We start from the raw sequence: 12,772 nt of genomic DNA, 5'->3' as shown, positions 1-12,772 counted from the left end.
ATCTACTTGAAAAGAATAAGTGTATAAAATCCTTAATCAGGAATGAATAATTTTAGGATATGTGTCATAAGAATTTTACACTAGAAAAACAGTCGTACTTGCCCGAACTGATAATACCGTGCAAAACATCAAAGGAAGAATATGAGTCCTGAAAAAGGTGACGTTCGGATTGTCATGTGGGAAGTATTATCAAACCCTCAAGTAAGACCAGGAGAATTCCAATCTCCCCATTCAGAAAAGTTCACAAGTAGACAAAACAATTACCAATCGCTGGCGGATATATTATCAGCAAAAGATAGGAGCTGTGAATATATTAGCCCCAATAACCTATAATGAAAAAGTCAACTGCATTTTCAGACTTGTGTTTGTGTTCTGTGCTGTGAATATATGTTAAAAAATCAACAATTTGGAATATTCAGAAAACCTAGATAGTACCAAGATGTTCCCATTCTGGAAAGAAATTTGAGGTATGTTTTGGTAAGCGTAATTCTAATACTGAATAGTTTTTTTTTTCATAAGAATAATCATAGTATACATTAGAGTATCAATTTGGATACATTAGCGACTTTTGATGTCTAATGTGTGTGTGTGTGTGTGTGTTTGAGGGACACCAGCATATAATTAAATTATTCAGAAAAGCCTAATCACTGCCGCCATCACGACTCTACTCTAAGAATTCCCACTGTTTAACAGGAAAGAAATACCCCAAAATGTATTGGAAAATTAGTACACCCATCTATAGATAACCAAAGACAAAACACGTTGACAATAATGGATGTGTGTCACCCTGAGAAAATTCCAAGATATCTTATCTGAAAAACATGCCCACAATTCCTTAAGCAAACCAACACACCATGTGATATCATAGAGAGACATATGTTCCCCAGAAATTTCCAAACACATAACGTCACAATTCTTATCTCTAAATATTGCCCACAATGCTATAAGCAAACCAAACACACCACGTGATGTCCCTGACAGACGAGGGCCCCCAGAGAAATTCCAAACTCTATAATAACACGCATCCACATCACGATTGCTTATCTTATCTTGATCTTGATCTAGTCAGAAGTGCCGCACCAATCACTACACGAATCCTTATGAATACTATCACCCATAATTTCATACGCGAACCAAAACACAAGAACTGATGTCACTGTTACATATGCCCCCAGGGAAATTCCAAACATTACAAACTCATGATGTTGCATACAATGACGTCATCAAATGAACAACCAATCACATCACGATTCCTTATCTTATCTTATCTTGATCTTGATCTGGTCACTGGTGCCTACTGTTCTACTCAGGATAGATATAAAAAATGGCAAAATGAACAGCAAAACCCAGGCAAAAGCTTGTGTCTAGTATATGGTTCCACAGAGTTCAGTGCTAGGACCATTACTGTTTAATTTCTACATTAATGATATAAGAAACAATTTGAAAGGAAATATTCAGTTGTTTGCTGATGATGCAATTAAATAGAGTAATAGTGAATCAAGGCGATGTGAAGAGTTTGCAGGATGATTTAAATATGCTTTCAATATGGACAAAAGATAATCGGTATTAATTTTAATGTGGAGAAATGTAAAGTTATGCATTTTGAAATGAATATTTTACAAACTTGTACCACATTAATGAAACTGTGCTCAAGGGAGTTGAAGCTTAGAGGACACGTTGCAACGGTAGCTAATAATATATGACTATTGAAGAACATACTAAAAATGAGATGTAATGCTGTTATTCCTCTTTTTATTTATTTATTTTATGGTGATTCAACAGCCGTGAGTCCCTTTTATGGGGAGGTTTGGCACCACTTCAATCCCCCTCCCCATTTTTATCCAGGTTGGGACTGGCATAACTGACAATTCAGACCTATGGCTGGAGGGATTGTCTTAGGTACTCCCGACTGTATCCATGTTGTGTTTACGGGGCCAGTTTGCCTGTTTGCAGGATGAAAAGTTAAAAACCCCAGTTAAACTGGAGAGAAAAACTTTACTGTCAGCACCCAAGACCAGCTAACTTCGCAATGGCTGTGGAAGATCTTTAAGCTCCTCACGTCTTCAACGGGAAATCGAACCTAGAACATTCCTTCTCCGGGGATATGGTTACGAAGCGCATAGCCACTCTTCTAACTATGTGGGTATTCCTCTTTATAATGGCTTGATATGTCTCCATTTGGATTTCTTAGGTCTGGATTTCTTTTGGATGAGGAAGTGGTCAAGGGACTCAAAGGCGAGTGGTGTGATGAACTGTCCTAATTAGGATTGGTTTGTGGTTGTGTAACTGCAGAAGTTAGTTGATAGGCGAAAAAGAGAGGATATGACAGAAACATTTCAGTTAACTAAAGTGGTTTATAGGATTGATGCAGGGGAAATGTTTCAGCAGTTGGCTAGATAGGTCAGAACAAGAGGTCATTACTGGAAGTTGAGTAAAGGTGTGGTCGTTAGAGGGAAAAGCACTGGATTTTTCGCTTTGAGAGCTGTGAATGAATGGAATGAGTTGCTAGAGTCAGTTGTTAGTGCTTTGTTTGTTAATGGGGTTCAAGGAGAGTAATGAAATTGTGTGAACAGTTGGGTCTCCTGCAATGAGTCTTCGTACTCGGTGGTGCCAGTCATATGTGTAATTCTTACGCAAATTTTATATTTAATATCGACTATGTTAGTTTTCTGTGACGATTTCCTATTGGTATATTACTGGGTGGAGAATGGTAGAAAGAATAAGCTCTATGTCTTCCATATTTCAATCTCACTTCACGTAATGGCAGGTCGGTTTTGTGTGATCACTCTGATGATGTAATGAGATAATGTCTGATAGGAACAGCCTTTTAAGGTCTGCGACTTACCCATACTGGTTTTCATTACTATAATATAATTTTAGGCCAATGTGATTATTCTTATGCCTAAAGAGATATTCTGTAAAATGAATACGTCCTCCTGGCTGGTCTTGCTGGTTTTAGGACAAAAATCCCAGTTTCTCTAAGAATAAATACTGTAACATCCCGAATCAAAACTATTAATTTGCTTTCAAAAAAAAAAAAAAAACTTCATAAAGATTCGCTGCGTCCTAAACGAAATTCGCGCCCAAGTCTTTCCAACCTAAGGGTTTCATCAAAACCAATTGAACTCTGGAGGTCAGAATGTGTTGAGATACATCAGGAATTATATGTGTTTTTATAGTAAATTGTTTATGACGAATGATTTGCGTTAATAATCATCGGTGAATCTCTTTAATAACCAAATTCTATCAATATTTTCCACTATTACATGTTTGATGGTATTACCCCAGCCAAGAAACTCAGAGTGATATACAGAGAGGTAACAGTGTTACATAAAGCTCGGCGGTCCGATTTTTAAACGATTACACTGTCGTAAAGAATATCATGACTCTAGATCACTTGAAATTCAAGGTATAAAGCGATGGATTCGCTATACAGGAAGGTGGGCAAGTGCGGTTTCGCTACCTCGTTAATGCCTTATTACAGCAAGCATCTATAAGTGTTGAAAAATTGTAACGGTTAAAAGCTATTTTCTTGGTAGAGAAATTAGGTTGTATTCCCTGTAAGGAAGAATGTTGCGGAAATGCAACAGTCCTGAATAATAATTTTAACATTACACAACACTTCATACATTGTGGCAATTTTGAGGAACGGGTATATGTTGCTTTCAAAATAGCAACACAACATCATCATTAACCATTTTCTGTTCAATATTGAACGAATGCCTCCCTACATGGCCTTGCATTCTCTTCTGTCTTGAGCTTTTCTATATCACTGAGTTCCAACTATCTTTTTAATCTCATCCTCTACCATCTCTTTGCTCTGATCTTTCTATATCTTTCTTCCATGTGTGGGACACCAGACAGATATTAACTATATCTATTCTAAGTTCAGACAATTACTGCACTTTCTATCTTCAATAGTAATATTAAGCAGCGATCTTTCCATTTGGCTACGAACAGCCCTCAACGTGTCAGTAAAATTTTTAGTTGAATACCACAATGCATTTCCATATGTGATGACTGGAAATATACATGGTGTCCGAAAGAGAATTCTGGGGTTTTCGATGAAATTTATTTTATGACATTTTGAAGCAGAAAGGTATGTAGTAAATTGTACAAAAAAAGTAAAATGTCACCGGTTTGATTACCTGTTAATGTAATTCAATGTGTGCACCATTTACAGCCCTACAGATATCAAAACGGAATTCCACCTCATTCCACATATAGCAAATTCGAATATGCCACACTCATAATCGTCTCCTCGTGGAAACAAATGGCTCAACAATGGGATCATGCATGATGCCGCACGAGACATTGATTTTCGGACAATTACAGAACTTCACCAGTTCTTGCGGATTTTCTGATCCCCCCCCCCCCCCCACACACACACACATCCGACAATTATGGCGATTCACAACTCATTGAACATGAAACATTGCCTCATCAGAAAATGAAATGCTCTGGAGGTAGTTTTCATGTTCAGCAATGAGGTCTAACATGATTGTCTCAAACTGAACTCTTTGTTGCCTCTCAGTAGGCTGGATGCGATGCACAAACTGCAGTTCAAAAGCATGAAGTTTCAGTCTCTTGGGAACAACGCAATGCACTGCTTTTAGGAACGTTTAATTGACGACTCACTCTACGAATCGAACACTTCGGGCTACCATGCGTAACATGTTTCTAAGACTGTTGATGCCACTTACAGATGGTTTTGTCACTCGGAGTATTCCTACTATACACCTGCCTGAAATTCCTTTGGACAGTTCTTCGTTTCTGCGAACCATAACACACACTATACTTTCTCTTGTAGGGATGCCATCACTGCAACACTATGCGTCTGTACAGCTGTCTGATCTCTCAGCGTTGTTATCTGGCAGACAAAATTTGAACAACTTTAACATTTTCGCTTGACGAATATGTTCCGGAATATGTTGTAATGGTTGTCCGAAAAAGTTATTTTACAGACACCCTCTACAACGTTTTAATACACGAATTTTCATAAATTTATTAAATGTGATGTTTTTGTTATATATCAAGTGAAAATCATTATGATATGAGTTGTGAAAGAAACACCCACAAAAACTGTAAAATAAGTAACTCTCTAGGGAAATAAAAGGAGTTATACTACGCCCACAGATACGACATAAGTTAGGACATCCATAAGTTAAAACTGGTTTGAACAACGTCTTGTATACAGATAATTTAGTGTTCTGACTAATTTCTCTCTTATTCCATATAAATTTATTCAATTGACTTCCCACCGTACCAGCTTTGCTGATTCTGTTGTCTATTTCTATATTTAATTTACCATCTTCATTAAAAATCGTGCCTAAGTAGCTGAAATGTTTTACTTGTTCCTCAGGTTCTCCATTCACAACACAGTTGACAGTTTCAATGATTCTGCCTATTTTCATTGTCTTTGTCTTTTTATTGCTGACCTTCATACCATATCTATTACAACAGTTATTCAATTTAGTCAGAGAATCTTGCAGACTTGTAGCGGATTTATTTAGAAGTATAACATCATCCGCATAAAGGAAAGAGCTGACATTAACATCTCCAATTTTGATATCTTGTTTAATACCACTTTCCTTCATAATGTGATCCATATAGATAATGAATAACAGAGGGGATAATGTACATCCTTGTCTCACACCAGTTTTAACATTAAACCATCTTCCTGTACTGCCTTCTATTCTAACTGCTGACTTACAACTCAAATAAAGACTAAATATTGCTTGATATAATGTCCCATTAACACCATATAACTGTAGCGTTTTGAATAGCTTCTCTCTTGGCACCTTGTCATATGACTTTCCCAGATTGACAAAGCTTAAATACAAATCTTTGTTATATTCCCATGATTTGTCAACTATTTGTCGTAAAGTGAAGATCTGATCCTGTCAGCCTCTGTATGGCCTGAATCCAGCTTGTCCTTCACCAAGCTTTTCTTCCACAATTCTCAACCGTTTCTCAAGTATACTTGCACAGATCTTGCCAGGAACACTCAGTAGGGAAATACCTCTGTAATTCTCACATTCAATTTTATTTCCCTTTTTATATGTTAGTACTATGAGAGCTCTACTTCAATCATCGGAAATTTGTCCCTCTGTCCAGGCTTTCTGAACTATGCAGTGCAGCCACTGTAAGACTTTTATTCCACCATACTTCAGCATTTCTGGTTGAATGTCATCTACTCCTGCTGCCTTTCCACATTTCAAGCTTTTGAAATGTGGAAAGGCAGCAGGAGTTGTATGCCTGTTGAGTGTTTTTTACCACTGTGCTATCACTGCTTGTTTCATTTAGCAGTTTTTCAAAGTAATTACTCCATACTTCAAGGATATCTTTTTCTCCTGTTTTCATTTCACCTTTATCATCTCTATGGTTTTTTACAACACTTTTTCCTCCATTTCTAAGCCTCTTCAATAATCTTCAGAATATTTTGCCATCTTCTTGATATTTATTTTCTATGTTCTTGCCAAAGTCTTCCCATGACTTTTGTTTAGCCAGTTTTACACAGTGTTCAGCTTTCTTACTTTTGTCTCTATAGAATAAGTTGATTCTTACAATTACTTAGGACAAACAATAAAAATGAATAACGAATTATCTGAAGAACTAGCAAAAAAAAAAGAAAGAAAGCTGCATGACTATAATTCAATAGACTAAATGAAACACTTACTGATCCAAATATTGACATCTCTGCGAAGGCAAAACTAGTTAATAGTGACATTCTTCCATCACTCACATATTATTATTATGATGATAATGATACCTCCAGGGAGTCCAAAGCGTTATCGCGGGAGAGTGAGCCAAAAGCATCGAACGATTGAAGCCGTTCTATCTACTAACCACGCTCAAAGTTGCTTAACTTTTTTCGTGAGCCATTAGTAGCAGAGGCTATAGCAATCAACGAACCTTTGCTGGCCAAGTAAAGGTTGGGCATGTTACTGTTAGGATAACTCAGTATGCAATAGAACGTAGGATATGTAACATCAGCAAAATGGAAAGTGTTAGAAATAGGGAACTGAGAAAGAGATCAGGCATAAAAGATGTGGTAACTGCAGCATACGAAAGTAAAATGAGATGGGCAGGTCACTTGGCCAGACTCAGGGATAACAGATGGACATATGAAATACTCAACTGGCAACCAATAATAAAGAGAAAACCATGAAGACCACCTAGAAAATGGGAAGATCCACCAGTGAAATTTGTGGGTAAAACATGGAAGAGAAAGGCTCAAGATCGAGATCTACTCCACATGCTTCTATGAGATACATTGGGACATGGCTGTATAAAACATGTATGTTCCCAATGAGACTGATGGCACCTAACTGCGAAATCTTGATGATCACTTGAACTTGGGATATTAGCCAAACCAGATGTATCATCATTTATTACACTAAAACGTCTGTGATTATACGAGTCAATTAATACAAGCAAAACATTTGATATATTAGAAAATGTGAAATGGACTGCACAATTTTCGTTTCTACCTTGACATCAGATTCAAGAGGTGATACCATAGAAACACAAGATGATAAAGATGTTAAGTAATCTGGATTGACATCCTAGCAACTACAGAAGAAATGGTTGACTCAGATGACATAACAAAACTAGAAAATAAAGGATTGATGTCATCACTACCCAAGATTGTGACTGGCAGGTGAGAAATAATTGTAGCATCAGAAACTGTCATGCACACATTCACCTGAATTGATGAAAGGACTGTCATCACTACCCAATATTGTGACTGGCAGGTGACTGTAGCATCAGATACTGAATGAGACAATACACTTGTATGTACACATTCACCTGACAGTTGGCCTTCAGCAACCAGGTGAACAATGATCGGTTTCCCTGCTTCGTGAAGATCATAACCTAAAGTTCCCTGCTGTATGCCTTCCGCAGCATCATAGTACTTATTAGCAACTTCCAAAAAATCTTTCATTTTTAGGAACTCCGCAGATTTTAACAATGATGGAGGCATATCCCATGAAATATTAATTTCACCATGGTACATATATTGGATTATCAACCTTAAGTCGTTGAACTTCATATCATTTAATGTCACAACAGGATGACTACTTGGGTTCTCTAAAAATAAAGAAAAGGTTTAAAAAAAGAAAGAGAGACTGTGATTAATAGAAATTAACTTATATTATATTATCTGCAAAATCATTTTCAGCTACCCCCCACCCCCCCATGTACTTCTATGAAGGCTTATTTTATCTCTTCAAACGATTTTCTCCAATTTGGCGAATATTGGCTATTTTTTCTTTCATTTATCTTTTTTTTTTACTTATGTGTAGTGTCGCAGATGAGTTGTACACAATTTATATTGCGGATTAGGGTAGCATGCTTTCCTGCAATCAAATGTGGGACAATATTAATAGGTAAAAAATTACGCTAAAAGTTTTAGAGTAACAGTATAGGTCATACTTTTTTGTGGGTTTCATTTCGCATTTTATGTATATACTTATTGTTAACTGAAAAAAATACGTCGTCAGTTAGCATGGCTGAAGCAATGAGAGCAACTGTAGCAGCAATGCTTAGGGGCATTGACAGGTAAGTCAAGTTTACATTTTATGTTAAAATGATTGAAGTAATCAGTGGTGACCATGTAAGACTTGCTGTTCTGAAAGAAATTATACAAGTATATGAAACGTAATACTCTCTGATACGAGAAAAATAACAATGTGACAGCCGATTAAGTCAAAATACACGACGTCATAACACGAAGAAATGTTATATGGTATCTCCAAGGAGTCCGGAAACTATTGTGTTTAACCCAAACTAACTATTATATACACAGAATGTATCATACCTCTCCTTAAACTCATTCACTGTCGAGGAACTTACATTTAATTCTGGCGATCCATTCCACTCATTCACTACTCTCCATGTGAAAAATCAGCTCTACATACCAGCTTGCAAACCACGGTTTTACTAGGCGGACTATACGTACCATTTTGAACGGGACGGGACAGTATCGTTTTTTTTTTTCTTCATATTTCCCGTTTTTCGTCGTTATTTTTTAAAGCTTTAAGTCTGTCCTTGCAATGTCAAATAAAACAAAAATAATTACAGTCAGTTTAGATGCATCAAACAAAAGACATCAAACTTTTTCCAATCGTTGTGTGGTACTTTTTGCCAAATTGTGGTGTTCAAGACAAATTATAGACTATTTCCCTACTTGGTGAAACATCTGACTTACAATGTGCTATGTTGAAGGAGGTAAGTGACAAATTTGCCTTACAAAACAAAACTGTTGCTTTGTGTGCAGATAACATGAACACCAATTTTAGTGGTTGCAAAAGACTTGGCAAAAACTTGAAATTGAACTGAAGAGGCAGATTATCGTATTGGTTATGGGCACACATTATACACAATTGTCTCCGGTGTGCTGTCGACTGTTTACCAATTGATGTTGAACATTTTGCAGTGAAAGTATACAAATACTTCAATATGTACACAGTCCGAGTTGAAGAACTGAAAAACTTTTGTGCCTGCAGGAAACAATTATACTAAATTGTTAGAGCATGGAAATGCAAGAATTTTGTCCTTGGGTCCATCAATTGACAGAATTTTAAGCATGTTTGATGGACTTCGTTCTTATTTTCTTTCTCAAGAAAAATCCCCTTTTATGTTGCCAAAATTGTTTGAAGATCCCTGTTTGAAATTCTGGTTGTCATTTGCAAGAGATCAAGTGTATACGTTCCAAACATACATTAGCTTAATTGAAAAAGATAATATTTCAGCTACAGAAGTAACCATGAACATTGAAAATTTTGTGAACAATTTTAATAAGAGTCCAGAAAAAGTGAAGTGTTTGTAACTACTGATATCAGAAAACAACTGAAAATGTTAGTAGATTCGGGAGAAATTAATGATGCTAAGTCTTTTGAGGTGGTTGAGAATTTCTATGAAAGCAGTTTAGAATATGTCAACAAGTGGAAGTGCAGTTTACAAAACACTGAATAGAAAGAAATACAGGACAGGCTGAACGAGGAACTCATCATATGTGCAGAAACAGAAGAAACTCGTGTATTCGATCAGTGGACCCTCATAAAATCTATAATTGTGAGGCAGTTGTATACATGGAATAAAGAAAACATTCCTGTATTTGATAGATGGGTACAGATTTTTTTCTGAAATGAGCGAAAAACGCCTAGACTTTAAAGACTTTTGTAATATTGTAGAGTTTATTCTGTGTCTTCCAGGAAGTACAGCACCTCTTGATAGAATATTTTCTGTATGAATAGTATGTGGTCAAAGGAGAAATCTAGATTAAGTGTTAACCACCTTAGCGGCTGTTATGGATCAAATACGCATCCACATACGCTTCGTGTCCATCATATATTTCATTGTTACAACAATGGTATTACAATTTTAATAAGCACTTCGCATCCATGATAAAGTGAACGTCTATAGACGTCTTGGCCGGTAGCGTGGTTAAGACAATGAGGGCTATGTTAGTTGTAAGACAGAATTGTGTCAAAAGTTTTATGATAAGGTGTTGAAAGACTGAAATTTACTGTGTAAGATCACTTCATCGGAGAAATATTCATGTTACGATTGTGGTGAAATTCCTCCCCCTCTACATCTACCTAAATTTTTGTATGGGTTCTGTCACTGAAGAATAATGGTAAGCTCAGTATGTTTATGTAATAAAACTTTTTTTATCATGTTACTTTTTCATGAATACAGAATATTATTATTATTATTACGGGCAACTCCAGGGAGTCCTTGGACTCATCGAGGGAAGCCCCAAATCATATTCATCACAACTATTCGACATTCATACAGTATCTATCATACCTCGCCTTAAAATCGTTCACTGTCACAGCATCCACCACAGACTCTGGCAGCCCATTCCACTCATTTACCACTCGAAAAGTAAAGAACCCAGCTCTAACACTCTTACTAACCACACTTTTGCCCAGTTTCCATGGATGTCCCCTAGTCCTCCCACAACCAGCCCTGTTCTCAAAAATATCTTCTGAATTAATTTTATAGAAACCCTTCAGTAATTTGAATGTCTCAATCATATCTTCCCTCCTCTGCCTATCAACCAATTTCTGCAGCCCACAAATCCTCAACCTGTTCTCATGAGGTTCATTCCACAGACCCGCTATCATCTTGGTCACTCGCCTCTGGATCCTCTCAACCTCCTCCCCATCAAGAAGAAACCTAGGTGACCAAATCTGGGCACAGTAGTTGAGATGGGGGTCTTATCAAGGCTCGATACAGAGGAACAATAACCTGCTTGTCTCTGCTTGTCAACGTATCCTTCAGCAACCAAGTGATTTGATGAGCTGATTTGGCCACTTTTGCAATGTGCCCCCTAAACTTCAACTCCTTATCCACCAACACTCCTAAATCTCGTGCCTCATCAATTTCCTGGAGTACAGTTCCACCAATGTAGTAAACTGCTACTAATCTTTTCACCCCAAAATGTATAACCTTACATTTTGCCACATTAAATTGACACCCATTCTCCTTAGCCCAGACTTCTAATCTATCAAATCATCTTGCAGAATTTTGACATCATCTGCATTCACTATTGCCCTACCCAACTTTGCATCATCCTCAAACAAATGAACTGTTCCTCTCAGATCCTTTCCTACATCATTAATGAACAAATTAAACAGCAGTGGTCCAAGAACAGATCCTTGTGGCACACCACTAGTCACAGGCTGTCTTGTGGACTCTACTCCTGAATAAACCACTCTCTGATATCTCTCCGTCAACCACCCTCCTATCCATCTTACCAACCCTATATCCATCCCCATATGCTGCAATTTACTGATTAGAATTCCATGTGGTATCCTGTCAAAGGCCTTAGCAAGGTCCAGTAGAATCACTGTAAACCCATTACCCTTATCCAGTTCAGCCGTCACTGTGTTATAATACGTGAGCAAGTTACTGAGGCATGACCTATCCTTCACAAAACCATACTGTCCCCAATACAGTATCCCATTTTCATCTATCCAATCTTGTATTTTCCTCTTGACTATTTTTTTGAAGACCTTGATAATGATTCCTGTTATGCTGATTGGCCAGTAATTTTCAACAGCAGCCTTGGAACCACCTTTATGCAGTGGAACTATTTTCCCCCCCTTTCCACCCCCTTGGGACTGACCCAGACCCGAGGCTCTAATTAAACAAAATGGTCAAGGGCACTGCAATTCTTTAGCCGCTTCACATACGACAAGAGCTGGTATACCATCCAATCCCAGAGATGTATTGACATTGAGGTTCTGTAATAGACTAGTTACTTACCTCTACTTCATTCATCACAATTCCAGTATAAGCTGTTGGTTCTTCCATTCCTGCAATGTCACCACCTGGATAATATACTCTTGCAAAGTGCTCGCTGAGTAATTCCACTATATCGACTGATTCAGTTACCTCCCTACCCCCAGCATTTTTTAAAATCATTCTGCCATGAACATTTTTCCTTTTACTTGCAACATATTGAAAAAACTGTTTGGGATTTTCTTTAGCCTGCATGGCCAATTTTCTTTCATAATCGACTTTTGCTTTTCTTACCACCCTTGTTACCATCCTGGCCTGAGCTTTATACTATTCCTGCACCTGCTGGTCACTTAAATTCCCTCCACAGTTGTTTCTTTTTTTTGCAGCTCAAGCTTAATAGTGCTATTCATCCATTTAACCCCTACTTGATTTATTATTCGAACTCTTGGTATACAGTCAACCATTGCCTCCTGCAAACACTTTTAACCACCTCCCATGCACTATCAACATCCAG

The 12,772-nt window shown here is 37.3% G+C and overlaps 1 protein-coding gene across 1 annotated transcript in view; it reads left to right on the top strand.

The window, feature by feature from the left end:
- The first annotated feature begins 8,346 nt into the window (after nucleotides 1-8,346).
- Nucleotides 8,347-12,772, top strand: part of eIF3k (eukaryotic translation initiation factor 3 subunit k) — a 96,619-nt gene continuing 92,193 nt past the window's right edge. The window contains exon 1 of the mRNA XM_090395277.1: nucleotides 8,347-8,565. Coding sequence (XP_090251403.1) covers nucleotides 8,513-8,565 — 53 coding nt within the window. The 5' untranslated portion in view covers nucleotides 8,347-8,512. The remainder of the gene's footprint in view (nucleotides 8,566-12,772) is intronic.

The sequence above is a fragment of the Typopeltis vanoorti genome, chromosome 7, assembly GCF_054136105.1.
Source record: "Typopeltis vanoorti isolate ZY-2024b chromosome 7, IOZ_Tvanoo_1.0, whole genome shotgun sequence".
Lineage (NCBI taxonomy): Eukaryota > Metazoa > Arthropoda > Arachnida > Uropygi > Thelyphonidae > Typopeltis > Typopeltis vanoorti.
Note: the sequence above shows the minus strand (reverse complement) of the source record. Positions and strands in the feature narration are given on the sequence as shown.